The following is a 27,518-nucleotide window of genomic DNA, read 5'->3' on the forward strand; positions in this document are numbered from 1 at the left end:
AAAAAAAAAAAAAAAAAAAAGATTTTTTTTTTTTTTGCACGCTCCAAATTTAGCCGGATGCAGCTCCCACTGAGCAGCACTCCATCGCGCTGCTGCCGCCCGCACCCCTTCAGCCCCGGCAGCACGGGGTGGGCACCGTCTCGTTTAGTCCCCAGAGGGCCACACCTGGCCAGGAATGACCCCCACGCAGGCCAGGAGCAGCTGAGGAGTTCATGACCGTCTTTATTGGAGGCGAGGCCACAGCAGCCCGGGTGCACACGGAACACGCGCTACGCGACGGACACCGCTCCATGCAGGCGACCACGGCTACACACACACAGGGGGGCTGGGCTGAGCCTCCTGGGCCACCGGGGCTCCCCGGCTCTCAGGGCTCCCCCGGTGCTGCACCGGCACCGGCGCCCAGGGGCTCGTTTGGGGGTTTGGTTCCATCCCACGCGCTTGGGAACCGGGCTGAACTGGGAGGCACTGGGGAACGGGGGCATCGAGGCCTCGAGTGCCCCTCAGCTGCATGGCTTATTCCTCCCTGGAGCTGGGACAGCTGGGCTCAAGTCCCAGCCCCTGTGGGTCCCTCCTGGGCTCGGGACCTTTGCACCATCAGACGAAGGAGGTGGGGAGCTGGCAGGCCTGCTGGACCATGCCTTTGGCAGTGTGGGAGCAGAGTGGAGCTGGGGCCCCTGGGGCAGGGGCAGGGGACAGGGGGCAGGGATCCTCTCCCTGGCCATCAGAGGGGATGTCTGAGCTGGAGCCTGGCAGAGTGGTGCTGGTGTATCACCGTCCCACTGGCCCAGAGTGGTGGCCCCGGGCTCGCTGTGCCCTGCAGGACGCGGCTGAGTGTTCCCCCCTGGCTTTCAGCTGCTCTCCCCTGGCACTGCCAGAGCCAAGGGTGCAGGAACGGGCACAGTGCCCTGCTGCTGCCCCAGCTCTGCCACCACAGACAGCAAACCACAGCAGAGACCCCAGTGCCGCTCTTTGCCCGGAGCCCAGCAGACTGTGACAGGGACAAGGAGCAGGAAAACCACAGCTGACTGCCCATGCACTGCTGACTCTGTGCAGGCTCTGGGATAAAACGCTGGCTTGAGGCTGAGTGGGCAGGGAAACAGAACCAAACCCGGTGACCTCGCGAGCTGCCATCGCACAGATTGTCACCCTGCTGCTGGCAGAGCTCTGGAGATGGCTGCGGTGGCTTTTGCACCCTCCCCGAGTGCGGGGCTGTGAGGCACTGCTGCCCTTGGCAGTGGACTGGGGAGATGGAGGCAGCTGCTCCGTGGGACCTGGCGTTTGTTTGGCCTTGCTCCATCTGCTTTCACCCGGCTACTCATAAACAGCTGCCCTGGGGGACAAGGAGGAGGAGGAGGGTGGATTGATGCACTGAGGTGACGCCTGTCTGTGTGCACAGGTCACCAACAGGCCCCTTCCAGCCACTCTGGAACAGTGATGGCAGCACCCTGTGCCAGGAGAATGGCACTGACGGGGACCTGCAGCATCAGGAGGGACTGAGTGGGCACGGGGGAGGACAGGGTGACTTGTCCCAGCCCTGTGGCAGGGACACAGGGGGGACAAGCGAGAGTTTTCCTGCCTGCAGTGCCACCCACGGGGTACACGCTGCTCCCAGCAGCACGGGAGCCCCCACCAGCCCAGGGGAGCTGCCTGGGAGCAGGTTTGGCTCGGGATGTGGCTGTATCCTGCACGCAGGCCCACTGCTGGAGGCACTGGGTGACTGCAGAAGCCACCAGCAGCCCTTCCCATGGGCTAGCCTTGCCAGCTCCTGGCTCCTGGCAGGGCATTCAGCCCACCACAAACTCTGTGCGTTCATTTGCTTTCTGGTCCCCGTGCATCCTGGAGAGAAACCGCGTCCCCTGCTCCGTCCATCCATGGGTGATGCCACCAACACCCGCCTGTGCACCCCAGTGGGCCCCAGCAGTGGTGCAGGCAGCACCTGTGAGGCTTCTTGGGTTGGGAGAGGGCTGTGGGGAGAGCTGGCCCTACAGAAAGGGAGGTGCAAGCACCCTGCCCCGCTCCCTGCAGCTCAGGAGCATCAGAGGCAGTGCCTGGCACACAGGGAGAGCACCAGCCCGGCCGAGCACACTGGGAGATGAGTAAAAGGTGCTGGGGACACCTTCAAGTGAGAAGAGTTTCTGGATGTCTGTCCCCAGGGTCTCCAGCCCCCAGGACAGGCTGGCAGGATTCAGGAGAGAGCAAAGTCCATGTGGAAGGAGGTGCCATGGAGGACAGCCAGCAAAGAAGGGAGGTGGTGTCTGTGTCCAGTCTGGGCTCCTAAAAAAGTGACCCCCAGAGTCCCTTTTTTGTCCAAAGTTTGCTAAATAAATACATAAATATGAACACAAAGCCCAGAGCTGGGGCCGCTTCCCCAAAAATCCCTTTTTTTGCCATTTCCCTGTAAAAACACCGTCCCCTCCTGTCCACTCCACCCCTGTCCCTGTGCACTGCCTGTCCCCAGCCTGTCCCACAGCTTGTGGCTCACTGGGCTGGCAGCAATGGTTCTTTGCATCTCTCTCAAAGCCCACAGCACAGAGGTGAGTGGCTGAGCTGGCTCCTCCAGGATAAGGAAATAAATAATTCCTCCCATGGCAAGGACTGGGGGACAGAAAGCCACTGCAGTGAGACATCAAGTGGTCTTCAGGAGGAGGATAAATAAATAAGTGGAGCTTAGTGCTGCCTCGGGAGCACATTCACTGGCAGCTTGGCTGGAGGGTATTTAAATAAAGGGGGAAAAAAAAAATCCCAGTCCTAGTGCTGCTCCAGCAAATGTGCTCACTGCATGCCAGCCTGCCTTCTCCCAGCCCAGCTCGAGAGGATGCTTCTGGTGATCAGGAAGGAGCCTACAAGACCTTCCCAGGATAAATAATCCCCAGTGGGCTTGGAGGGGGAGTTTCTGTCCCCACCACGGGATGGGGATTTGGGGACCCCTGCCTCGGGCAGGTGTGGCTGGGATGCTGAGTGCTCCAGGCTGTGGATCCTTGGGTGATGCTTTAATCCCGAGTTCGGCTCCTCCTCTTCAGGAAAAAGAAGCTGCTCTTCTGGGGGGGCCCCAGCAGCATGGGCACCTGGCTTTTATGTGTAATTTTGACCTAAAAAGAAGCAGAAAAACCCAGCTGAGTAAGAGGGTCCTGAGACCTCCCAGGCACCCTCCAGCCCCAGGACCCTCAGGAGTGACCCCATGAAGCTGAAAGCAGCTCAGCACCGGGGTGAAGAGCTCTGGAATCATGTCCAAGTCGTGCTGGGATGGGAAGAGGAAGAGGAGAAATGGTAGGGGACCCTCCTGCAGCTCCCACAGAGAGGAATGCTGCCGTGCCCATCCAGCAAGGAATGGGTGTGTCATGAGTCCAGGGCACGGAGTCACAGCTGCTCGGGCTCTGCAGCCACCCACCAGCAGGAGCATCAGCCTCCCTCCAAAACCAGCACCAGCCTCCCCCCAAATCCAGCACCAGCCTCCCTCCAAAACCAGCACCAGCCTCCCTCCAAAACCAGCACCAGCCTCCCCCCAAAGCCAGCACCAGCCTCCAGCACCAGCCTCCCTCCAGCAAAAAGCCAGCACCAGCCTCCCTCCAAAACCAGCACCAGCCTCCCCCCAAAGCCAGCACCAGCCTCCCCCCAAAGCCAGCACCAGCCTCCCCCCACAGCCAGCACCAGCCTCCCTCCACAGCACAGCACCAGCCTCCCTCCAAAGCCAGCACCAGCCTCCCCCCAAAGCCAGCACCAGCCTCCCCCCAAATCCAGCACCAGCCTCCCTCCACAGCCAGCATCAGCCTCCTTCCAAAACCAGCAGCTTTGCCAGCAGGAGCCAAGGCTATCCCACCCTGCTGAGCTGCCAGCCCTGCTGCCCATCCCCACGCCCTGCCAGCCCCTGCTGCCCCTCCCCGGGCACTCACGGTGCAGGAGGGCTGCATCCAGGGCTCCCCATCCACCTGCATGGGCAGCAGCTTGGACGTCCTGCAAGGCACAAAGAAGGGAAGGCAGTGACACAGGTGTCAGGTGTCGCTGCTGCTCGGGCACTCGGCGGTGAGGGGGACAAATAAACACCTGATGATGACGGAGGAGCACTGGGCCAGCCGCTTCCCCGCGCTCTTCAGCCCCGTGTAGATCTGCCCCATTTCCATGGCGCCTTCCAGCCCCACCACCTCCAGGAGATGATCGCTGAGGTCTGCAGGACAGAGGGGTCTGAGCTGCTCCCCCATCCCCAGGTATCCCCCTCTTCTGCCCTCACTGGAAACCTCAGGGCCAGCACAGCAGGGCTGGTGGCACTGAGGGGATTTATCCTGATGTCCTCTGTGTCCCGAGACCACCAAACTGGGTGTTTCCAGCGCTGGGCAATGCTGCTAGCCAAAATCTTTGGAGCAAAAGTCTGGAAGAGCACCTGGGCCTGCACGGTGCCAGCCCAGATCCCCACCAGCCCTTGCCCTGTTGGTTTGCAGTGTATGAAATGATGGCACCCCTTGCCTGGGCGCCCTGGGGTGCTGCCAGCAAACATGGCAGAATAGCTGGTCACATCCCAGGGTATGGCCTCTTCTCACAGCTCGTCCTGCCCTTCTGGGCCACCAGCAAGGACAATGGCACAGCTCTGTGCCTCAGGGTCCCCTTTCACATCCATCCCTATCAGCCCTGAGGACTCCTCTGAGCCTCCCATGCCCTCTTACCCACCCACGAGTGGGGATGTCCCCAGGGCACCAACCCTGCTGTCCCCTGCAGTCCCTTTGGGACCGGCGTGCCCTGTATCCCATTCCCTGCTGCCTGTTGCCACTGGCTCAGGCAGCAAGGGACAGTGACAGTCTGGGATGTGACACTGCTGTTCTGGGGGCTGCTTCCCGCCCCAGCCCCAGGCTGTGGGAGGCGGTGGGTGCAAAACCCAGGCACTTTGTGTATTTTGCTGTTTTGTACCCCACTACTCCCCACTGGGCAGTGCTGCCAGCACTTCGGGCTGTCCCTGCCCACGGGGGTGGCTCTGGTGGCCTCAGCAGTGGGTGGGAGGTGCCAGCTGGGCTCAGCGTGGCTCCTGCTGCTCCCAAACCCCAGATCCAGGCTGGCAGCGCTGTGCTGGAGCCTGGCAAGGTGCTGACACAAGCCCTTGGTGCCAGCTCTGCTGCTGGGTTCCTCTGCCATACAGCGGGGCCACCCCGAAAGACACAGAGCTGATCCCACCTCCTCCAGCGCTGCCGCTCCAGAGACGGTGGCTGTGCAGTGCCCCTGCGCTGACCCCACGCTCCCCTGGTGCCCCCCACTCACCCTGCACGCAGAACTTCAGCTCCTTGGCATCGGTGACCACCGTGCCTGGCACCTTCTCTGGCGCCTTCTTGCCCAGCCGGTTGTAGCCACGCTGCTTCTTGGTCTCTCCCCACAGGTTGGAGCCCCCGTACATGCTGGGGATGTTGAGCACGGCAATGCCCTCCAGGGATGTGTTGCTGAGGTCCAGCTGGGTCCCATCACACTGCCAGGTAGGTGGGGGGTGTCAGGGGGGAGCTGTGCCCACCACACGGAGCCCCCTCCTCTCCCCACCACAGAAACGCGGGTCCCTGAGCACAGAGTGACGCCGGGTGGTCTCCAGGGGACACTGGCAGCTCCAGAGTGGCTGGGGTTGGAGTTGCAAATACCCCCCTCACTTTTTCCTAGAGTCAAGTCCTTGACACTCCTTGTGCTGCTCTCCCCTCTGTTTCCACAGGAGTTTTACCACAGGCCCAACACGGCAGGTTAGAAAAGGAAATTCTTGGGGGAGCACATAAAAGCCTGGCTAGACTCGGTGCTGTCACCCAAAATGGGAGGCAACACCACCTTGACCCTAAAGCAACTTCCACCCAAGGAGCTCCAGCACCTGCCTTGCCCCTCTCCTGATCCAAACTGACTCCAAAGGACTGGAAAGTTTGGCTGCCCAAAACGTAGCTCAAACCAGTTTGTCTTCAAGTGCCATTTGGAAACTGGAAATAAGGCTGGGAGGAAATTAGGGGAAGGTGTCAGAGGGAAAAATGTCAGGTTTTGGAGAGCAAGCCACAGCACGGCACACAGAACTGGCATCCCAGGCCTCGCTGTCAGGCAGCAGGACTGCCTCAGCTGAAAATTCCCTGTAAATGTTAAACTATCCATTGCCTGCAGCTTTCCCACAGAATTGAAAGCATGAGCCATGGAAATGCATTTCCTAACTTCAGATCTTCTCACGCTACCCAGACATGGATCCCCTTCCTAAATACCTCTGCTGAAAGCAGCCACTTTTCCATCCAGCTTGAATTTCTATAAAGCATTCCAATTTTCCTTGAGGCATCTGCTCTTTACCTGCCACTCTGTGCTTCAGCAAACCCCAGCACAGCTTTTTCCTCGCGTGCTGGTGACGCAAAGGCACCTCTGCCCTCGCTTCTTGTGCTGAGAGGAATGGAATGGGCTAATAAGCCCCTTCTGCTGCTCCACTTCTGGTTGTTTTCCTTTAACAAAGGTCTCGAGCTTATTTCTCCCACCCCTTTGGCCCGTGCTGAGGACACCAACCCCGTGTATGAGGAGCTGGGTGCTCACACCTCGATGTGTCAGAGCCTTCCTGCCTCCCCTGGTGCTGCGGGATCTTATTTTTAGCCTCACATTGAAGGCAAAAAAAAGCAGGAATCTTCTGGTTTGGGAGGGAAGAGCTGTCTCTCCAAGGCTGGGAGAGGATGCTAATCCCTTCGTTCTCAATACAATGCAATGATATTGTGATTTGTAGGAAGAGGAAAGACCTCAGTGCTGTGAGCAGCGCTACCGAGCGAGCGGGCTGCGATTCCCTGTGGATGGACAAACCCTGAGCATCATCCCCAGCCACAGGCACCTTCCCCACCTGCCAGGAGGCAGCCAGCTCAGCCTGGGGGCATGGGATGGCATGGGATGGGATGGGACGGGAGATGGGATGGGATGGGAGATGGGATGGGATGGGACGGGAGATGGGATGGGATGGGATGGGAGATGGGATGGGATGGGATGGGACGGGAGATGGGATGGGATGGCATGGGATGGGAGATGGGATGGCATGGGATGGGAGATGGGATGGGATGGGACGGGAGATGGGATGGGATGGGACGGGAGATGGGATGGGATGGCATGGGATGGGAGATGGGATGGCATGGGATGGGAGATGGGATGGGATGGGATGGGACGGGAGATGGGATGGGATGGCATGGGATGGGAGATGGGATGGCATGGGACGGGAGATGGGATGGCATGGGATGGGAGATGGGATGGCATGGGACGGGAGATGGGATGGGATGGGATGGGAGATGGGATGGGATGGCATGGGATGGGAGATGGGATGGCATGGGAGATGGGATGGCATGGGACAGGAGATGGGATGGCACAGGATGGGAGATGGGATGGCATGGGAGATGGGATGGCATGGGACAGGAGATGGGATGGCATGGGACAGGAGATGGGAAGGCGTGGCATGGGAGATGGGATGGCGTGGCATGGCATGGGAGATGGGATGGGAGATGGCATGGGACATGGCATGGGATGGGATGGGGGATGGGATAGCATGGGATGGGATAGCATGGGATGGGATGGCATGGGAGATGGGATGGCATGGGAGATGGGATGGCATGGGAGATGGGATGGCATGGGATGGGAGCTGGCTGCCAGGAGTGCAGGATGCTGCGATGCTGCAGGAGCCTGTTCCTGCCCAGGGCCGCCCACGCCTGCCCGGAGCCGCGGGCAGGAGCGATTCTGGATTCCCGACTCTCCCTGCAGAACCCTCCCCCTGCTGCCAGGGAGCCACAATGGGCCCTTTGAGCTGGGGCAGCTGACGGCGCTGGCAGCGAGGCTGGAAGGAGAAATTTGCAGCTGGGGGAAAAAGCAAATTCATTTCCAGGAGTTGTAGGGGGAACGAGTGCCAATTTCCAAAACAAAACTGCTATTTCTCTGCGAGGCTGACAGTTGCCTGGGAGCTGGAGGGAGGACAGGCGGCTGCTTTCAACTTCAAACGCTGGGGGATTAACACTTCCCTGGCCGTGGGCTCGGCTGCTGGGGACCCACACTTGGTGGGGAGCACCCCGAGAAGGAACAGGGGGCACCTCGTGCCCATCTCCAGCAGCATTCAACTCCGCAAACACGGACTTTTATCCACCCTGGGACACGCAGCATGGATGGGGAAGGGGGTGAAATGGTTGTGATGCTGGTCCTGCCCCTTCCCACAAGTTCCCAAGAGTGCAGCTACCCACCTCAGGCTTTGGGAAGGGAAGAAACTCCCCGTACAGAAACGGGCATCAAAATCCCTCTGCCCAAGGCCACACATCTGCAGGGCCAGCTCTGCTATGTGCCCAGCAGCAGCACCCTGCACCCACCCCCTGCTCTGACTCCACCACCTCCCGCAAGCGCTATTTTCTCCCCTCACCCTCCAGCCTGAATTATAAAAGGGTGGATTATCCAGAGATAGGGAGAGATGGAAGTTTACAGCCCAAATCCCCAGCACGGAGAAGTGACAGCACTCTTAGCAACCACGGGCCCTCCTCCCAGCTCTAATTAAAGGCTGTTTCCATGTCATCCAATGAGGGCTGGGAGCTGTGCAGAATTTACAGGGAGAATGTTCCAGGCATGCTCTCAAATACAGCTAGAAGGGGGAAATACAGGATTATTCTTCTGCCCACAGCTGGCAGGCTTTGTAGCGAGCGCTGTGTGGTGGAATAAGGGGTCCTGCCAGCCACCACGTCCTTCTGCCACAGTGAGGGGTCAAAGTGGTGGCACCCTCTCCTCAAACAGCTGAGGCACCCATGGGCAATGGCTCCAAAAAGCCTTTGTGCCATGGCTAGAGCCAGGGACCATGCCAGGAAACCCACCTCAACCTCAACGTAGTCATGGAGCTTCTTGCAGGTGGCTGCGAAGGTCTCTGATGTGCCGAATTCGAAGTACCACAGCTTGTTCTTCATCCTGGGGCACAGAGACACGTCAGTAGCCCACTTGGGAGCAGCATCTTACCCCAGCCAGCAGCAGGACGGGCTGCCAGAGGCTGTCTGGAGCTGCTGTGATGGGGACATGAGCCATGCATGAGGACACAAGCCACTGTGGAGAGGGACCAGCGGCGTGCTGGCCCTGGGGAGCTGTGTGGTGGGACCAGGGTGTGTCTGGGGGCTGTCAGAGGGAGGCTCTGACACCCATCAGAGGGGGAGGATGGGGGTGCTGGGTGCTCCCTAGGCATGGGATGTGCTCTCAGGAGACATGGCACTCTATGGAGGGGATGTCCCACACCTCAGCAGCCTCGGCACCCTGCTGCACAGCCCCTGACCGTGGCTCATGCCCTGCATCAGCTGCTGAGCCAGGCTTTGAGGGGAAGCTCTAAGCTGGGAGAGGCTGTAATCTGAGAGGAGCTGAATTTGAGGGCAGAGCCAGACATTTGGGTCCACTGTGGGATTTGTCTAGCAGGCATTGCTAAACCTGGGATGGGGGTCAGCAGCCACGGCTCCTGCTGCCATCGCCCCATTTCCGTGCACCCTGAGCACAGTGGGAACGAGCTGCGACCTGCTGTCTGCCCTGCCCTCCCTGCCTGGCCTGCTCCTGCCTGTCCTGGAATTCCACACTAATTATAAAGCATGAATGAACCTAACTGGGTGTGTGGCTGAGTTTGAGCAGCCTGCCACCCCACACGGGACCTGAAGAAGCATCCCAAAATCCCACCACGCCTGGCGCATGCCCTGTCTGTCCCCTAAGGCTGGCCAAACACCAAATCCTCCTGCTATCTGCAGGGGGTCCCCCCACCCCCAGCTCTCAGGGGGCCCTTGGGGAGCCCTCACCTGCTGTTGAATTTCTCAGGGTGCTTTTCTCTCATGATGTGGAAGCGGTGGGCGATGGAGGCGTCCTGTGGGGAGCACAGAGGCATCAGAGGCACAGCACAGAAACAGAACCCTCACCGTGTGCCCCGTGGGCACGAGCCGGGGGAGGGGTGCTCAGCTCCTCATGCTTGTCACTGTTCCCTGTGGCACAACGGCACGGTGTTATTGAGGGTGATGCTGATGGCCCAAGGTGATGGAGGGACCCTCAGCCAGGCTCTTCCCAAAGCTTGTTGGGTGAGATACAATCAGTGCACTTGGCCTCCTTCCCTCATCACAGGGGCTCTGCATGGAGGGGAGGAAAGGCAACCAGTGGAGCAGAGGGGCTCTGGGGACACCCCAAGACCCTGCACCCTGAGAGCTCCCCTGGCAGGATGGCAGCTCTCCTGGAACTCATCACAGCCTCTCCTTGTGCACACTGGGGGTGTTTAAGCCCAGCTGGGAGCTGTCACCAAATGCCACCTGCGCTAGCAGGAGCTGATGCGAGCCCAGAAGCATCCTGCACTGCTGCAGGTGAGTGACCCCTGCCATGGTGGCAGCCCTGGCACAGGACAAAAACGCTGCAAGCCCCTGGGAAGAGAAGGGCTTTCCTCAAAACACTGCTGCTCCCAGCACTGACCCCCCATGGCACAGGGCTCTCATCCTCCCCAAGCTCCCTAACCTCACTAGGTCAGGAAAACGTGGGGGAACGTGGGTCCAAACACCAAAGCAGGGCTTTGCTGATGTCTTGGCAGGTGGGGTGTCCTTGTCTTTGGCACACCAAACTTCCCTGAGTCCTGTTTAAGCTCCTTTCACACTCATTCTTGCAACATTCCTGCTGGGAAGATAGAGATCCCCTGCCTGCTTATGTGTCTTGGTGCTACCTTTACAAAGGACAATAAAACCAGGAAAAAACAAAACCAGGACACGGAGGGAGGCTGGGAGAGTGAGCAAGGAGGAACAGCGAGGGGGAAACCAGCTCCTGCCCCATGGAACTCACCACCCCAATGGAGAAGTAGTTGTTGATGATGGTGGATGGGACAGGATCCCCGTTGGCCTCCCTGTCAGTGGGAATGATGTCGATCTGCCAGCGGTCCAGCATCACCTCTGTGCTGTGCTCTATGTCCTTCAGGACCTTCATCAGGTTGCCTCCTTCATAGCCTGGAAGGGAAAGAGGATGAAGGAGGACAGAGGGGAGCACAGCCATGTCCTAGCCAGGTGCCAAGCACCTGGGGGTGCTGCTATGGCACATCCTTGCAGCAGCGGCGGAGATTTTGCCTCGTGGCAGGGCTCTCCAAATGGAAAAGTTTGGGCAGGACCCGGCTATGGAGGGTTCAGAAAGCAGCAGCTGCTCTTTTTGGAAGGCGTTAGAGGCACCAGGCTGAGATGCAGCTCTGAACGGCATCCCAGGAGCCCAGGAGTCCTCCCTCCCCTGGGCATGGCCACGCTGAGGGGTTCCCAAGGGCCGGCCGCGCCCGGGGCGGTGCTCGCCCGGCCTCACCTCCTCCCCAGCGCAGGCACCGAGCGAGGTCATTGCCCGTTCCCAGGGGCAGGACGGCCACCGGGGGGTGCTTCGCCAGGTTCGCCTTATCTGCAGTTCGAGGGAGAAGAGAAGTTTGGGGCCGACAAGGCTCATTCCCTGCTCCTCTCCCTGTCCCTCCTCAGCCAGCGGCCCGGAACGATGCTGCTGGCAGGATCCCCGCCCCACTTTCCCTGGGGGAATGTCGGGAATCTGTGGCACATCGCCAAGGGGGCAGGGGGAGGATGCTCTGCAGGAACACAGCTGCGCCTCGCTCACCTATGCAGTCCAGGATCCAACCCACCGTGCCGTCCCCTCCGCAGGCCAGCACACGGAAATCCGGGGTGTCCCGAAAGAAGTTCAGCCTGGAGAAAGCCAGGAGAGACAAGGGGTGACGGGGGAGAGCAGGGCCCGGCGGGAGGGGGCAGAGCATCACCCGCAGCAGCTCCGTACCCTGGCGTGGGCCCGCCACGGTCCAGGTTGTACACTTGGCGTGGGTTGAGCAGGTAGTGAAACTTCCGGAGCACCCTGGGAGGAGAGAGACGTGAGGGTGATTCCCACTCCAGGAGCGATGCCCCGCAGCCCCCAGCCCCGGGGGGAAGCCGTTCCCAGGCAGGACCCCACGTACCGCTCCCCTTGCCTTCCTCCGCTCTTGGGGTTCACAAACACGAGCAGCGGGTGCGTCCCGGGCTGAGGGCTGATCTGGGGGGCAGAAAACGCAGCTGGGAATCCCTCAGCTGTGCAGCTCAGGGGCAGAGCTCACCCGCAGCACCTGGAACCCACCTGCAGCCCTTGCCCATCCACCGTGGTGGAGTTGAACTTGAAGGCCTGGCTGTCCTCGGGGCTGGTGCTGGCAGGGGAGTCGCTCTCCGAGCGCCGGCAGTGGGACTGCCTGTCCTTTGGGGAACCGAGGCGTGGGTGCCCACGCTGCCCAAGAGGCAGTGCCAGCAGCCAGGGGAGGCAGCTCAGCCTCAGCAGTGCCCTGCTGGCTCCCCATTGCTGGCAGCGAGGAGGGGGACACTTACCGGGACACGGGGGGCACTTGCCGGGACAAGGGGGGCACTTACCAGGACAACTGGGCAGATGTAGGATGGGAGCAAGATGTGGTCCCGCAGCGGGCCCCCGTCACACTCTGGCTTTACATGGGAGGCACACTTGTTGTGGAGCTGGAGGGGTGGGAGGAAGGGATGTGGAGCAGAGGATGCCTGCCCTGCCCTGAGCAGGAGCCCAGAGCTGGCCATGCAGGCACTGTGGGTGTGCCCCAGCCCCGGGTACTCACTGTGATTTGGCACCAGACACAGTGCAGGCCAGTGATGCCCTGGTAGCACTTGATGCTCTTGTGACATCTGTCACACTTGGCAGGTGAGTTGCCCTCGATCCAGGTGTGCTGCATCACCTGCAAGGCACGGGGACACGGTGACACAGCACCCACTGACCCACAGGCACCTCCCTCCTGCTAAGGGTGTCCATCAGGACTTTGGAAGCCTGTCCTGCAGGGATGCTGCTGATCCAATCCTGCCCCTCTGCAGAGCCACGGCAAATCTTGGAACTGGGGGTCATGTGGGTGCCCGGGGACAGGGGATAGGGTGCATCCTGCAAGCCTTTGGATGCTGGGAATGCCCATGAGCTGCTACCCAGGATGTGAGGGGCAAAAGCCAGGGGAAGGAGCCACGGGGAAGCAGAGCAGGAGATCAAGGGGCCAGGACACCCAGTGGCTCAGAAATGCACCAGCTGCCTACTCACACTCGTGTTTTTCTTGGATTTAACGTAGGTGCTGATGCAGGAAGCAATGTCTTTGGACACACACCTCTCGTGGACCGTGTACTTGCAGACTGGTGAGAGACAAAAATCACAGTGCCACAGAATCATTTGGGTTTGAAAAGCCCTGTAACACCTTTCAGTCCAACTGTTACCCCAACACCACCAGGGCACCACCACCCCAAGAACCACCAGGAAAGTGGCCAGCATCACTCCCCAGCATGGGAGCTGCCCCCTCCCCACTCAGCCTGCAGCACCCGCAGGGCTCAGCACTCATCGGGACCAGCCCTCCCTCCCCAGGGCACCTCTGGATGTGGCAGGAGCCACCGGTCTGGGAGTGCAACCTTCTGGCAGGACTCACAGGAGCAGCAGAGGCCCTGCTTGCGCACCCCCAGCAGCATGGTGCGGCAGAAGTTGCAGTAGGCAGGCTTCTTGAAGTGCTTCAGCCTCCAGGCATGTTGCCCATCATCCTTCACATTCTGCAGGGCAGGGGAGTGGAGGGTGGAGGTCACACCCCTGCTGCCAAGAGTCCCAGCACCCTCAGCCCATTATTTTAATCAACTTTTCCTCCCCTAAAAAGCCCCGTGGTGTTTCTGGGAGTTTGCTCCCAGCAGGATCATGGGCTCCCCCTGTTCCCCTTCCCTCTCGGTGTCCCCCAGAGCATCCCTGCCACTGCATCCCCCTGGGCACGTCCAGCTCCAGCTCCCACGGCCCCTTGGCACAGCCCAGCCACAGGGAAGATCTTGGCAGCTGACAGGAAGGTGACTTCACCTTTGGGGCCAAGTCACCACTGCCACCACGGAGTGACAAAAGCACAAACCTCTTTACCTGGGGCCAAGCATGAATGCTTTGCAGAAGCCAGTTAAAACTCCCTGCTTTCTTGATTTTTTTTTCTGCCAGAAAGCCTGTCCCCCACCCCACCTCTCCAGGGGAGCCATGGGCACCATGAGCAAAACCATTTTTCCTGCAAATTATTACTTGATGGCCAGGGATGCACTTGAAAGAAATGAAGGCCAAAAGGATGAAAAAACATGACAGAGAAATAAAGGGGGTCCCAACAAGCCCACCTTTGCTCTTCAAGCCTCACTCTACAAGAGGAAATGCCATTTTAGGTATCTAAAATGCAGGAGGGATGCTCCTGGCAGAGGGGACCTTCCTCAGGGGCTGGCAGGGGCTGGGGCAAGGGGCAGCTGTGACTGTGACCTACTCATCTTAGGTTTTGATTAAATGTTCATCCTACTGGCGTGCACTGCGATAGCAGGGAGCAAGCCCAGCCTGCTTGGGCACAGCAGCTCAAAAATGAACTTGGAAAGATTTGGGGGGTGAAGGGGGCAGGGTGTGGGGGTCAGCAGGGGCTGGGGGCCAGTGTGGGGCTGTGTGGTGCTGTACGAGCGCGTGGCTGGTTGCTGGGGGTAGGCTGGACCAGGTGTCCTCAGGGACACTGACCGTCTCCATGCCCAGGAGGACCAGCAGGGGGATGGTGGTCATGCCACCCCGGATCCACTCCTCCAGCGTCACTGTCCCATCGTGGTTGTAATCGATCTCCTCCATCATAGCCTTCAAGATCTGGAGGAGGGCACAAAATGTGGTGTGGGGCAGTGATGCCACCCAGGGCTCTGGCTGAGAGCCCCTGCAGCCTCCAGCCCCAGCACTCACAGGCTTCAGCTCGGTGGAGTCCCACTCCAGGTACTCAGCCACGTGCACCATCTGGTTGATGATACGATCCAGCTCCTGAGCACACACAGAAAGCAGTGCCCAGGGTTAGGGAAGGCTCCAGGCATGAGCAGAGTGTCCAGCCCCAAGCCCCCAGACTCTACATTCCCATATGCCCAAGGCTACCCCAGTCCCACCCACACAGGAGGGGCAGCAACGCCCCACTCCTCAATGGGTGCTCCTTTTTTCAGAGTCTTCTGCCCTGCAAGAAAATCTGTAACAGGTTTTCCTTGGGAAGAACTATTCTAATAAACCAGATTTTATTTCCAGCAGGTTTCACGGGCAATACCCAAAGAACAGAGGAAAAACATCAGAGGAGAAGGAGCTGTGCATGATTTTTTTTCTTCCCTGAAATACCACGACCTGATGTAGTGCTACAGTTCTTAGTGGGTGGGTTTTTTTCCTAGCTCCTGCTGCATGCAGCAGAGCTGCCATGTGATCCCCAGCTCTGCAGTCCAGCTGCTGCTTTCCTCCTCCCTTCCCATATCCCTGCCCCTCTGTGGAGCCCCTCAGCAGGGCAGTGGGTACCCCAACAGCGTCCTGCATGTTCCCAGCCCCCTGAGCAGCCCCTGCTCTCTGTCCCGAGGGAAGGCTCACCGAGCTGTCCAGAAGGCCGTTTCCATCGGTGTCATACAGGCGAAACATAACTGCAGGGAAGGGAGAAGCTGCTGATCATTAGAGCCCAGCCCGGGGCACCCTGGGGCGCCCCAGGCACCCTGTGCCAGGCTGCTGGAGCTTCGGGGTGGGAGCAGCACTGTGCTGGCTCAGCCAGGCTGAGATGTGACCCCAGGGCTGTGGAAGAATCACTGTGCTAAGCACACCCTGCATGTTCCTGCCCCAGTGCTGCTGGCACCCCCTGGCAGGGCCACTCATCCCAGAGGCTGCCTTGGGCTGCTCTTTGCTATCTCCAGGAGGTGCCAGGAGGCAGAAACACAACTGTATTCATAGAATCATGGAATCATTTAGGTTGGAAAAGCCCTCTAAGGTCATCAAGTCCAACCATTAGCCAGCACAACTGCGTTCAGCACTGAGACAGAAATGTCCCACATCTCCGTGGCTTTTAAACGCCTCCAGGGATGGTGACTTCACCACTGCCCTGGACAGCCTGCTGCAGTGCTTGACTACCCTTTTGGGGAAGAAGTTTTCCTGAATATCCAATCTGAACCTCCCCTAGTGTAGCTTGTGGCCATTCCTTCTTGTCCTGTCACTGGGTTTGTCCCTGCAAACTTCCACACAAGCAGTAAAGACACAGGCAGGAGCAGAAGGGGATGCTGAGGGGTTTTCCCAAGTGGACAGGAGCAGCCAGACCCCCCTGCAGGTGACACCCTGAGCCACTGGTCCCCCTCCCCACAGCGTGAGCCCAGGGTGACACTTACACTCCAGCTTGTCCTCTGCTCGTCCCCTCTCCAGCAGGGACAGGTAGCAGACAATGTCCTTCAGGTGCACCACCTGGGCCACGGGGGTGGGAGGAGGAGGAGGAGTGGCCTTCAGGGAGCTGGAGCCTTTCCGCAGGCTGAAGGGCAACCTCTTCTCCACGCTCCTCGTGCCTGTGGGCAGGGAGAGAGGCCACACACAGGGATGACATTGCACCAGGAATTGTCACCAGGTGGGACATGGGAACTCTGTGGCAGGGACCCATTCGGCATGGGACTGAGTGACACCACAGAGCCAGGGCTGGGACACAGAGGGGACACGGGAATGGGCATTAACAGGGAACTTGGGGCTGGGTGCCATCACAGGCTCAGGCTGGGCAGTGCCACTCAGTCCTTGGGGTGCAGACTCCTGTGGCATTCACATTCTCTAAAATAATCCCCTTTGCCCAGGATTTTTCTCCTGGGAAGCTGAGAAGCCTCAGAGAAAAGGAAAACAGTTCTGATCTCATTTGCTCCTCCTGTGTTGTGCTCACATGTGGAATGTGTTTGGGGATTGTTTACCCACAGGTGATTGTTTCATTGGATTCTGGTGTGAGTTGTTTTCACTCTTTGGTCAATCAGTGCCAAGCTGTGTCGGGACTCTGGACAGAGTCACGAGTTTTCATTATTACCTTTTTAGCATTCTGTAAGTATCTTTTCTGTATTCTTTAGTATAGTTTAGTATAGTATTCTTTAATATAATACAATATCATAAAATAATAAATTAGCCTTCTGAGAACAGGGAGTCAGATCCATCATTCCTTCTTCCCTGCCATGAGGGTCCCAGCAAATACAACAGCCTGCCACACCTCCATCGCTGCAGCTATGGGCAGGATGGGCAGCTGGAGCCCATGGAAATGTGTCCTGATGGGAACAAGCATCCACCCAGAAGGAGGGAGAAGCTCAGCGGGCAGCAAGGCAGCTTGTCCGGGTGCCAGGACAGCCCACGCTCACTGATGCCCGTGCCAAGAGCAGGAGGGATGCTCCTGGCAGAGGGGCCCTTCCTTGGGGGCTGGCAGGGGCTGGGGCAAGCTGTGACTCACTGCCCCATTTCCCCCTCCCTACAGGATGCTGCCAGGCAATTAAGACACTGACTGATGGGGGCTCTCTGGGATGGGATCCGTAGCTTCAGTTTGCCAAGCAGAGGTGTCAAGATGCCAGGAACCCAGTGAGTTTAGGAGGTCACTGCCACCACGCTGGGGACATGACCAGAAACTGGGGAGGGCTTGTCACTGCCCCAGTGTCCCTGTGGAGCCCCAGCCAAGCTCACCTGGTGACTGAGGGCTGAGCACAGACACGGAGGAGATCTTGGAAGAGCCCGAGGAGTTGTGAGCAGAAGTGGTGCCAGTGGTGGATTTCTGGGAGGATGATCTGGACCAGCTGGGGGAGGCATTGGGGATCGATGCCAGGGTGAGGGATGCTGGCTGTGGCTCAGCTGTGTTGCTGTGGCAGCCCTTGGGCTCGGGAGTGTGTCGTCCCAGAGCACTTCGAAGGGTTTTCCCATTGATCCCTGCAAGCAGACATGCCCAAGGGCAGTGTGACACCAGGGTGTCCATGTCCCCTCCTCCAGGAACTGGTGCTGGGTGCTGCCCTGGGTCCTCTCTGCCAGCCCCGTGCCTCTCTGCCCTGGCATCCCAGCCCCAGGGCTCTCTGAGGGGCACCCAGGTGGCCCCTCACCCTCCCGCCTGGCCCAGCAGCGCTCACATCCCTGGGTGACAGACACCACAGGGCTCAGACCAGACAGGGAGGGTGCGCTCCTCCATCACCAGCCAGAGCTGGGGGACGTTCTCCCTTTCCCTTTGCAATTTATAGTCCTTTCAGCAGATGTCTCCACGAGCCACGAATCCACCCGGGAAGGGCTGGGGGAGGCAGAGTTGGGTGCCTGGCACGCACAGCCTGCTCTGGGTGCAGCTGAGTGCAGGGCAGCTGCTTGCACCAGTAGCTGTGACAGAGGCACAGGCCACCTCAGCGTGCACAGAGATGCTGACAGAGTGACTTGGGCTCTGAAAGTGCAGAGGAAAGGGCAGGTGCCATCAGATCCCGGAGAAATCCCTCCCTGGAGCAGCACAGGGCCTTGGCATCCCGTCTGACAGATGGAGTTGTCTATATGCCACCCCCTTCAGGTGCCACCCCCTTCGGGTGCCACCCCCAAGCTTGATTCCTGTGGGCAGTGTGGGAGCGAGCCCAGCGTGCCGCGGTGCCCTGCGGGTGGCAGGGCTGGCTCACCGAGGGTGCTGTGCTGTGACACTCCGGGGCTCTGCTGCTGGCTCTCGGGGGACGCTTGGCAGATCTTACGCTTGAAGGAAGTGAAGAGGTGCTGGCAAAGCTCCTCAGGCACATCAGCCTCCAGGTAGGTCTTCATGAAGAGGCAGAAGCCCTCGTAGTCGATGGGCTGGGGAGGGGACAGAGGAGGAGGATGGAGGTGCCCCGGGCCACCATGAGGGTGCAGAGCTGCCAACGGGGCTGCATGCCCTGGGCCCCCCTCACTGGGCACATCAGCTGCAGGGCCCTCCCCAAAACTGCTGGCTTCCCAAATCCCAGTGCTTGCAGTACCCTGAAGGGACCCAGAGGCAGCAGGGGCAGAAATGCCCAGTGCCAGCGTGGCTGAGCCAGGTGAGCAGTGCTGGCAGCAGGGGCAGCAGCCAGGGCAGGAGCTGGGGGAGCGGCAGGAAAGGGCAGAGCAGTGGGACTTTCCAGCCCAGCCTCACGGGGACAATCCTCCTCCTGAGGATTCTGTGCCCCCTCCTTCCCTGCTGGGCATTGCCATTGTGTGAGATCGATGACTTCTCAATGGCTTTCGTAGCCCCAGCTGGAATGAGGGTCCTGTGGTGCCCTGGAATAACAAGGTACCTTTGTGCCCCTCCTTGCATGTTCAGCCCACTGATTTTTCTCATTTTGCCTTGATTCTAGTGATTACAGCCTCACAGAAGGCTCTGTTCTGCTGGCACGCCAACAGGTTCCTCTGAAAGCACCACTTGGAAGAAATAATCCCAGCCTTCTTTGGAGGAGAGCAAGAGGGCACAGCGCTGTCCCATCCCTGCTGGCCAAGTCATTTGCTTTTAGCGGGAGAGTAAATCCCTCCCAGATTCTGCCTGGCAAGGCAATGCCCCAAAAAGCTCTCAGCAGGTGGGGTGGGGTGGCCATGCAGCGGGCATGGTCTGGGGACAGCCAGGGAATCAAGTCCTGGGTGCAAAACCATGGGGAGAGCTGGGGACCAGCAGCCAGCCCTGCCTTCCCCTGGCTGCTCCCAGCTGGGGGAGCCGGGCTGGGGGAGCTGCAGGGGGCTGGGAGCTGCCAGCAGCACGGGGGGACAGCGGCGGGCACAGGGCCGTACCTGTTCGGGGTTGTACCTCGAGAGCACGCCGTCCCCATGGAACTCCTCCAGAACATCCTTGAGCTTCTTGGTGGAGTCTGGGGAGACAAAGGCACCTTGCTGAGCACGGCCCCGCTGGGCTGCCTCTGCCATCCACCAGCAGGGTGGTGCAGAGGGGTTTATCTGCTGGAGATACAGTTTCTGGATCCTTCCGTGTCTGGAAGAGGCCGGCCATGCCCTGCTTCCCCTTCCACCTTCAGAGGGCAGGGCAGATATGGAAAGCTGGCCTGGGAGCTTTACATATATAGAGAACTTCCTCTTACCAGTATGAAAATAAACACAGACCCAGAGCAAAGCAAGGAAGGTGTGCATGCTCCAGTCCCAGCTGCTCTGGTGTGCTAAGCACACCCTGCATGTCCCTGCCCCAGTGCTGCTGGCACCCCCTGGCAGGGCCACTCATCCCAGAGGCTGCCTTGGGCTGCTCTTTGCTATCTCCAGGAAGTGCCAGGAGGCAGAAACAGAGCTGTATTCATAGAACCATGGAATCATTTAGGTTGGAAAAGCCCTCTAAGGTCATCAAGTCCAACCATTAGCCAGCACAACTGTGTTTTCAGCACTAAGACAGAAATGTCCCACATCTCCATGGCTTTTAAACGCCTCCAGGGATGGTGACTTCACCACTGCCCTGGACAGCCTGCTGCAGTGCTTGACTACCCTTTTGGGGAAGAAGTTTTCCTGAATATCCAATCTGAACCTCCCCTAGTGTAGCTTGTGGCCATTCCTTCTTGTCCTGTCACTGGGTTTGTCCCTGCAAACTTCCACACAAGTGGTAAAGACTTTCCCTGGCTGAGTGTCCTTAAGGCTGGAGTGTCTGGAGGGACACTCACCATTTCAAAATAGAGGAAAAAAGGGAAAAAGCAGGAAAAAAGATCAAGGTGATTGAACATTCAGCCCTCACCTTCACACACATCCCTGGGCATGTGCATTTCAAAGGTTCTCAGACACACCAGCCTTGTTAATTACTGGGAAATCCTCTCTCCACGTGGGGGCTGTGCTGGCTCTGATCCCCCCAGCTCTCTGCTGGGGACAGAACTTGGCACTGGACCACAGCTGTCTGGGATGTCTGGGGCACTCAAGGAGAGGGATCCTGGCCCTCCTCAGAGGACCCCCAAATCCCATTCCCCAGCCCAGTGCTGAGCCATCCTACAAGGGAGAAGGCAGCTGCCCCTGCTGCAGCCTTGCTGGCCACACTTTGGGTAATGAAACTAAGATGCCATCAGTGTTCTGAGTCCAGCGTTCCAGAGGGTGTTCCACGGTCTGGGATTCAGGAAAGCAAAGCCCATCGTCCTCCAGAGAGGCAGAATGAGATGCAAAGAGGGATACTGCACACACACCTCTGCCTGAGGTCCCTGGCTGGGGGGCAGGAGCATGGCCCCACTGTGGATCATGAAGAACTTGTCCCCAGCCTCACCTTTTGATGTACAGTGTCCCCAAGGACAGCCTCAGAGAGCTCACCGTGTCCCCCTTGGCTCTCAGTCGTCTCCCACCCAGCCTGCTCACCCCGGGGTCACGCCAATTCTGCAAAGCAACGCCCTTGTGATGTTACACCCCTCCTCCCTTCACCCTGTGGTTTTCCTGCCCTACCCTGCCCTGCTCTCAGCACCTTCACGAGCTGCACTGCTTCTCCATCCGCTGCTGCTGTAAAAAGCACGCCCACGCTGCAGCTCTCTGGCAGGCAGGACCTCAAGGACCTGGTTTGGGACCTCTGGGCTTCACCCAGGCTCTGTCTCCAGCTTCTCCCAGCTCCAGGACCCCTTTGGTGCTGCTGCCAATCTCCTTTCCTCGGCAGGAGCTGCAGCAGAGCGTTGCTCTGCAAAAGCACTAAGGAAAATTACTGCAGAGGGCTGGCAGCCCAAAGCACACTGTGGAGCAGCTCTGGTGTTTGGGAAAAGCCAGTCTGCTTTCCTGCTTGGCATTTCACTCTGCTGAGGAACGTGGGAGCCGGCCGCCTTCAGACGGACTGAGCCCAGCTCACGTGTCCAGCCCCCAAAGCTCAGCTCAATCCTCCCGGCCGGGCAGGCACGGGGACCCCAGCCAGCCAGGCTGAGGGGTCAGGGGCTTTCCCAAAAATCCAAGGAACCACCTAGTTTTCCAGGAGGACACTAAGGAAAGGTAGGACACCAGTCCAGCACGGATCAACAGGACTTTTCAGCTCATCCAACCCGCTCTTCTCGTCCCGGGGTACTCACAGTCCGTGTACTGCTGGAGCTGGGCGAACTCGGCGGGGCTGAGCGAGATCCACATGCCATCACTCATCTTTGGGCAGCAGGGACACGGCAGGGGCCACCAGCCGCTGCGTCTGCGCCAGCCTCAGTGCCACGGGTCCCAGCCAGAGCTCGGTCACATCGGCACGGCGAGGGGCACGGGCGGCTCTGGCGCTGCTGGCATCATCCTGCTGAGCCTGTGAGGAGCCAGCCCCAGAGTTCAAGGGCACCTGGTCAGCACCTTTCTGCCTGGAGGGGACACAGAGAGAGGAGGAGTCAGCAGGAGGCAGAGACAGGGTGCTGCTGTCCCTGGGGATGGTCACCTTCAGCAGTGGGTGTGGGAGCTTGGAAATGGGGTGCCACTGCAGACACGGGAGTGTCCTCTGCCACGGAGCCAGCCTTGTGCCAGCCACAGCTCCCACTGGCCAGGGGATGTGGCTGGCAGAGGCCAAGCAAATGCCTTGGGCAGGGAAAGGAACTCGTCACCCCCAGCATTTCCCAGGGGAACCCAGCGAGGGGAGCAGAAGGAAGGGCACGGTTATTTAAAGAAGATGCAAAAACTGGAGGCAGGGAATACAAGAGAGTAGAAATTTCCAGCGTACTCCAGCACCTTTGAAGCTGGTGTTTACTTCCAGAGAATCATTGTAAATGAAAATCTACGGTGCCACAGAAAAACCCTGGCCAAAGGGCCTTCTCCAGCCCACCCATTTACAGGCTTCACAAATTTTTAGTCTTTTTTCATTTAACCAAGTTGGTCATCAAAGGGCAGCATTTGGAGGAGGTGGTTGCTCTCCAAGGAGTTTGATTCCATTTTAGGGCTGCTTCCCTGCTAAATGTTGGCTCCCAGTTTCCACCAGCCTCAGCTGACAGACTGGAGAAAGCAGAGCAAGGATGAGAGCTGGGAAAGATCACAGGACTTGGGATGATGCTTGGGGAGCACCCACATCCCCCGGCTGACTGCACCTTTCCATTCACAGAAAAATGCTTTTGATTAAGAGGAACAAGTAATTTTGGGGAGCCCTCAGGTCCCATGTGCCACACCAACCCCACACAGAGTCCCTAGGGACATTGACATGAGGGGGGCACCAGGAGCAGTCACTGAACCCCCCATCCTCAGGACTTTGCCCATATTTCTGTACCAATGCTATTTTGGCTCTATATTCAGCTGCTGAAAACGCTCCAGGGCAAGAGATGGTCCCTGGTGTTGGCAGAGGAAGGAGCAAACCCTCTTTGGGGCTGTAAGGAGGATGGTGACCCCTGAGGAAACAGCACAGGGCTGAGCATCTGCCTGGATGGCTGCCAAGGGGTTTTCCAGCTGCAAGGAGTGACTGCACGCAGAGAGGAGCCCACCAAAGCCTGGCTACGCATTCGCTGGAGCTCAATGGCACAACCCTCCTCAGCCCTGCTCAGTCCTTTCCTCCCAGGAGGACGAAGTCACTGGGCTCTTGTTCCACCCCTCCATGGCCTGGGACTTCCTGGCTGCCTCTGAGGCTGCCTGGAGGGCTCTGGGGCTTGGGGACCCCACAAGGAGCTGTCCCTGCCTAGGGGCTGAGCAAGGGCTGTGCCAGGACAGGGAGCAGTGCCCTCACTGCTCTGCCCTGGGGCATTTCTGGTGGGATAACATACAATCCTGGGGAAAATCTCACCTTCTTCCCACCCTCACTGGGGCCCTGCAGCCCCAAGGAAACTTGCCTGCAGCCTGTGACTATCCAGGCTCGTCCTGGCAGCTCTGTGCCACCAGCTGGGGACAGGCTGGACACAGCACTGCTATGGCTAGAGAAGAACTACCCAATGTCTTCCCACTCTGGCTTTGGTTTTGTGGGGATCTTCACCTTGATGAAAGCACAAGCAAGAACATGGTGTTTGCTCCCATCCCGGGTGATGGGTTTCTCCCAAAGTACCTCCAAGGCTGGTCCAGAAGAGCTCAGTCTGTAAGAAATGCCCAGGAACACACACAGACTTCATGTTTCCTGGCACACAAGCTGTTTGATTTGATCAGAACCTCTTTTTTTTTATCTTAAACTTATCCAAGGAGAGGCTGAGAGTACAGAACTGGCTAGAAGAGCAGGCAAAGGGGGGGACCTCACTGGCTCCAGCTCCCTGGAGGAGTCTGGGGGCACTGAGGGCAGCAAAAACATCCCTGGCTTCTTTTAATGTTGGGTGATGGGGTAGCACAGAGCTCCAGAAGGAAAGCAAAGCAGAGCTAATTGGGCCATCCCAAGGGGCTTTCCCCCAGCAATTGCTGGAATAACAAATGCCACTCCTGGCACGTCAGCCTCGGATTTCAGGAAGGGCAGGAAAAAGCCTCCTCAGGAATCCAGCTGCTCCTCGTTTGGCCGCCCTCTGAATTGTCAGCGGCAAATTATGTTCTATTAAATCAAATTTGCCTCTCTCTAAAAATAGCTCCCTACTAGTGTTACAAATAACACCGGGTTACCCTGCCTGGAGGCGCTCACCGGGCACGGCCCCTCTCCCCTCCCCGCTCCTGGGCACAGGGTGAGGCAGGACGGGCAGGGGGGACCTCGGGGCCTCCCAAACCTTCCTGGGGGAATAAGCAGCGCTGGAGCTCCTGGGGAGCTGCGTGGAACATCCTGCCAGCTGCAGCGATGACAGAGGTGCTGCTGGGAGCGTCGACGGGCGCAGCTCCGTGGGAGCCAGGGCGCGGCCATGTAGGGCCTGAAATCCATCAGCAAGGGAAATGCCAGGCGGGAGGCAGCCATGGGCCAGCCGCAGTGGTGACTGGAGCCCGGACACGAGGCAGGAGCAAGCCACAGGCAGCGGAACACGTCCCCGTCCCTAAGAAAGGGCTGTCCGTGGGCACCCTCAGTATTCAGGGACGGGGGATCCCAGAAGCAGCAACGGGATGGCAGAGGAGCTGTTTTCCCAGCCAGACATCCCTGTCTGCAGGCTGTTCACCAGCCCCCAGGCGCTGGCTGCCCAGTGCTGCTGTGGATGGAGGACCCAGCTGCTCCGTCCCACAGCACAGCGCTCGGGGGGTTAACCTTGTGGCATTGGGAGACCTTGTTCCACTGCCACCCACCTGGCCCCCCAGGGCCACGGCTGCTGATGGGCACCCAGCTCTGCCCACGCTGGGGCACAGAACCAGAGACAATGGGCTGGCAGCTTGCCGGTGCTGGCAGAGCCTCCAGCCTCCGATCAGCTCCACGGGAAATGCATGGACGGGGCTGCAGCACCTGCCCCACAGGAGATTTCTGCTCCAGACGCCCTTTGGGAAGGAAAACCATCGGCTCCTTGAGCTGCAGGAGGTGGCAGGAGGAGGCCAGGCTCCTGCCGAGCGCACAGCCGTGCAGAGGCTGTGGCTCCCTGGCAGCAGTGGGACACAGCACGATGCTGGGCTCGTCCCTGCTTCCCTGCCCGGGCCTGCAGAAGCCACAGTCACGTGCCATCTCTCCTGGGGCAGAAGCATGGCAGGTCCCTGCAGGAATGGCATTTTCCAGGCCTCCCCCACCATCTTTCGGAAAGATCAGACTATTTTTGTGTTGGATGGGGAGAGGCCCCTGAGGCGGTGGGTGGAGTATAAATCCCTCCTGTCCCACTGCAGCAAACAAACCCCAACCAAGTCACGCTCAAACTATTTTCTGCAGCGACGGGAAAAGGCACTTTTCTGCATTTTGCCAGCCCTGGAGGACACTCAGGATCGTGTTTTTCCATTCTCCAAACCTGTTGCTGCCTACACATTCCCCTGACCCTTTGACCATCACCCACGCAGAGCAAGGCACGCTGTCCGGGTGCCGCACACCGAGCTTTGCTTGGGAGACTGAGCACCCCCGTGGCACCAGGATGATAAAAGGCGCTGGCAAGGGTGCCCGGAGCATCCGTGCTCTCCCCCACAGTGACACAGGGAGCCAGGCCCAGGGCTGGGCTGTGGCTGTACCAACTCCCAGCTGGGTGCTGGGATGGCTTGGCTCAACCTCGGGACAGCAGGGACCCAGCACAGCCTCCCTTGGAACTCGCCCACCTGCCCGGGCCAGGACAGCTCAGCTCATAGCCCAGAGACACCAACGACTTCCCGACTTACTGCTGTTGGATTTTTAGAGAATATTTTTGCTGGCTAAGTTCGGAGCAGACTGGATCTGAGCTAGGATACCTCTGAAGACCCTTCCCCTTGCCATGGTTCCTGCAGGTCCCAGTCAAACCAGACCTTGTCTCATGGAAAAGAGAGACACACAGCGCCCTTCCCACACCAGCAAATGCTGGGGCTGCAGCCTAAGGACTGAGATCCACCCCAGGATCCCACTTCCACCACTTCACAGATGTAAGCCCAGGACTCCAGGCCACCTACAAACCTGTCAGATAGAAGCCCTGTCTCTCTCTCCCTGCAGGAATCCTGTGGCCACGAGTCCAGTGGGTTACAACCACACCTTGTGCAGGATAATGCTGCTTCCTGGTAGCTTGGAAAGGCATTCTCCCCTTTCATCCCTCAACACAACCTGCAGAACAAGTCACATCCAGCCCCCTTCCACGGGCCAGCCACAGCAGCACCGCCTCAGCCCTCCCAGAGTCTCCCAAAGCCAACGGCCCCGGCAATTTTCACTTAGCAAGAAAGACACCAACGAGCTTTTCCAGCCTGGCAACACACAGGAACAGCCAGATTGGGCTGTTCTTCTGCCCGGCCAAAGGACGGGTGGTTTTACAGCCAGGCTGAGAACCAACACACGCTGAGACACCAGTGAAGGTGGTGTAGGGTGGTGTAGGGGGCTATAGGGGGCTGTAGCCACCTGGGCTGCTTTAGGGGCTGGCTGCCATCCTCCTCACCCTGGGTACAAGCTTTCCTCAGGAGTGGAACCACACGCCCGGGAACCCCGATTCCCCAACCCCAGCGCTGCCCCACTCCTCCAGCGCCTGCCGGGTCCCGAAAGCGCCGGGGAAGGGGGTCAGGGCCGGCCCGGGGGAGGGCGGCGGACTGCGAGGGCAGCAGACGGGGATGGACGTGCGCTGCCGAGCCGGTCCCGCGTGGGGTGGGGGATCCCGAGCGGATCTGGGGGTTTGCCCACGACTGAAAGGGCTGAGCCCACGTGCATCGCCACCTCCCCCGCCCAGCCCCGCGTCCCCCCGCCGCTGTCCCCTTACTTGGCGGCGGCAGCGCGGTGCCATCGGCGGGACCGGCCGGGGCGCTCCGGCGGCGGCGGCTCCGGGGCTGGCTGTGCCGGGAGGGCTGCTCAGCCCGGGATTCCGGGAGGGCTGCTCAGCCCGGCGGTTCCGGGGCTGGCGGTGCCGGTAGCGCTGCTCAGCCCGGTGGTTCCGGGAGGGCTGCTCAGCCCGGGGTTCCGGGGCTGCCAGTGCCGGTAGCGCTGCTCAACCCGGGGTTCCGGTAGCGCTGCTCAGCCCGGGGTTCCGGTAGCGCTGCTCAGCCCGGCGCTCAGCGCTCCCGCGGCGGGGCGGGGATGGGGATGGGGATGCGAGCGGGCCCGGCCCGCCCCGCCGCTCCGCTCCGCCCGCCTCCGCCGGCACCGGGCGGCCGGGGCGGGAGGGGGAGGAGGACGAGGGGGACGAGGAAGAGGAGGAGGAGTTGGAGGGAAGAGCCCGGCTGCCCCGACCGCGCCCCCGCCCCTCGCCGGGCCCGGGGCAGCGCCGGGAGCACCGGGGCGGGAGCAGCCGGCGGCGGGGGCGGCGGGAGACGTGTTTCCATGATAAAACTCATTTGTGATGAATTCCCACCTCCCCACAGCGGCAGGGTTTTCCCCGCTTCTCGATGACCGCGCACGCTGCCCCGCAGCCCTGACGCTCCATGTCCTTGTCGCCGTGCCTGTCTCCATC

General features: G+C 59.6%; 1 protein-coding gene across 1 annotated transcript; it reads right to left on the reverse strand.

Annotated features, from left to right (window-relative positions):
* Positions 1-204: 204 nt before the first annotated feature.
* Positions 205-27,441, reverse strand: LOC119704678 (diacylglycerol kinase gamma-like). The gene is made up of 25 exons (XM_038146271.1): positions 26,832-27,441; positions 21,726-21,989; positions 19,498-19,574; positions 18,390-18,555; positions 17,434-17,673; positions 16,128-16,298; positions 15,349-15,398; positions 14,695-14,769; positions 14,485-14,604; positions 13,400-13,517; positions 13,024-13,112; positions 12,560-12,676; positions 12,348-12,446; positions 12,064-12,177; positions 11,909-11,982; positions 11,734-11,808; positions 11,560-11,645; positions 11,263-11,352; positions 10,762-10,922; positions 9,747-9,811; positions 8,796-8,886; positions 5,242-5,443; positions 4,042-4,162; positions 3,891-3,951; positions 205-3,089 (listed from the first exon to the last, which is right to left on the reverse strand). The coding sequence occupies exons 2-25, from the start codon at positions 21,790-21,792 to the stop codon at positions 2,991-2,993; spliced, it is 2,628 nt and encodes an 875-aa protein (XP_038002199.1). The 5' UTR covers positions 21,793-21,989; positions 26,832-27,441; the 3' UTR covers positions 205-2,990.
* Positions 27,442-27,518: the final 77 nt, after the last annotated feature.

Source organism: Motacilla alba, chromosome 9 (assembly GCF_015832195.1).
Source record: "Motacilla alba alba isolate MOTALB_02 chromosome 9, Motacilla_alba_V1.0_pri, whole genome shotgun sequence".
NCBI classification, from domain to species: domain Eukaryota; kingdom Metazoa; phylum Chordata; class Aves; order Passeriformes; family Motacillidae; genus Motacilla; species Motacilla alba.

Bases quoted from the DNA above. Each gene is read 5' to 3' on its own strand.
- LOC119704678 (XM_038146271.1), bottom strand. From the start codon at position 21,792: ATGAGTGATGGCATGTGGATCTCGCTCAGCCCCGCCGAGTTCGCCCAG. The intron at 12,178-12,347 runs GTAAGTGCCCCC...GGTTCCCCAAAG, and splicing joins ACATCTGCCCAGTTGTCCTG to GACAGGCAGTCCCACTGCCG. The intron at 5,444-8,795 runs GTGGGTTTCCTG...CCTACCTGGCAG, and splicing joins ATGACTACGTTGAGGTTGAG to TGTGATGGGACCCAGCTGGA.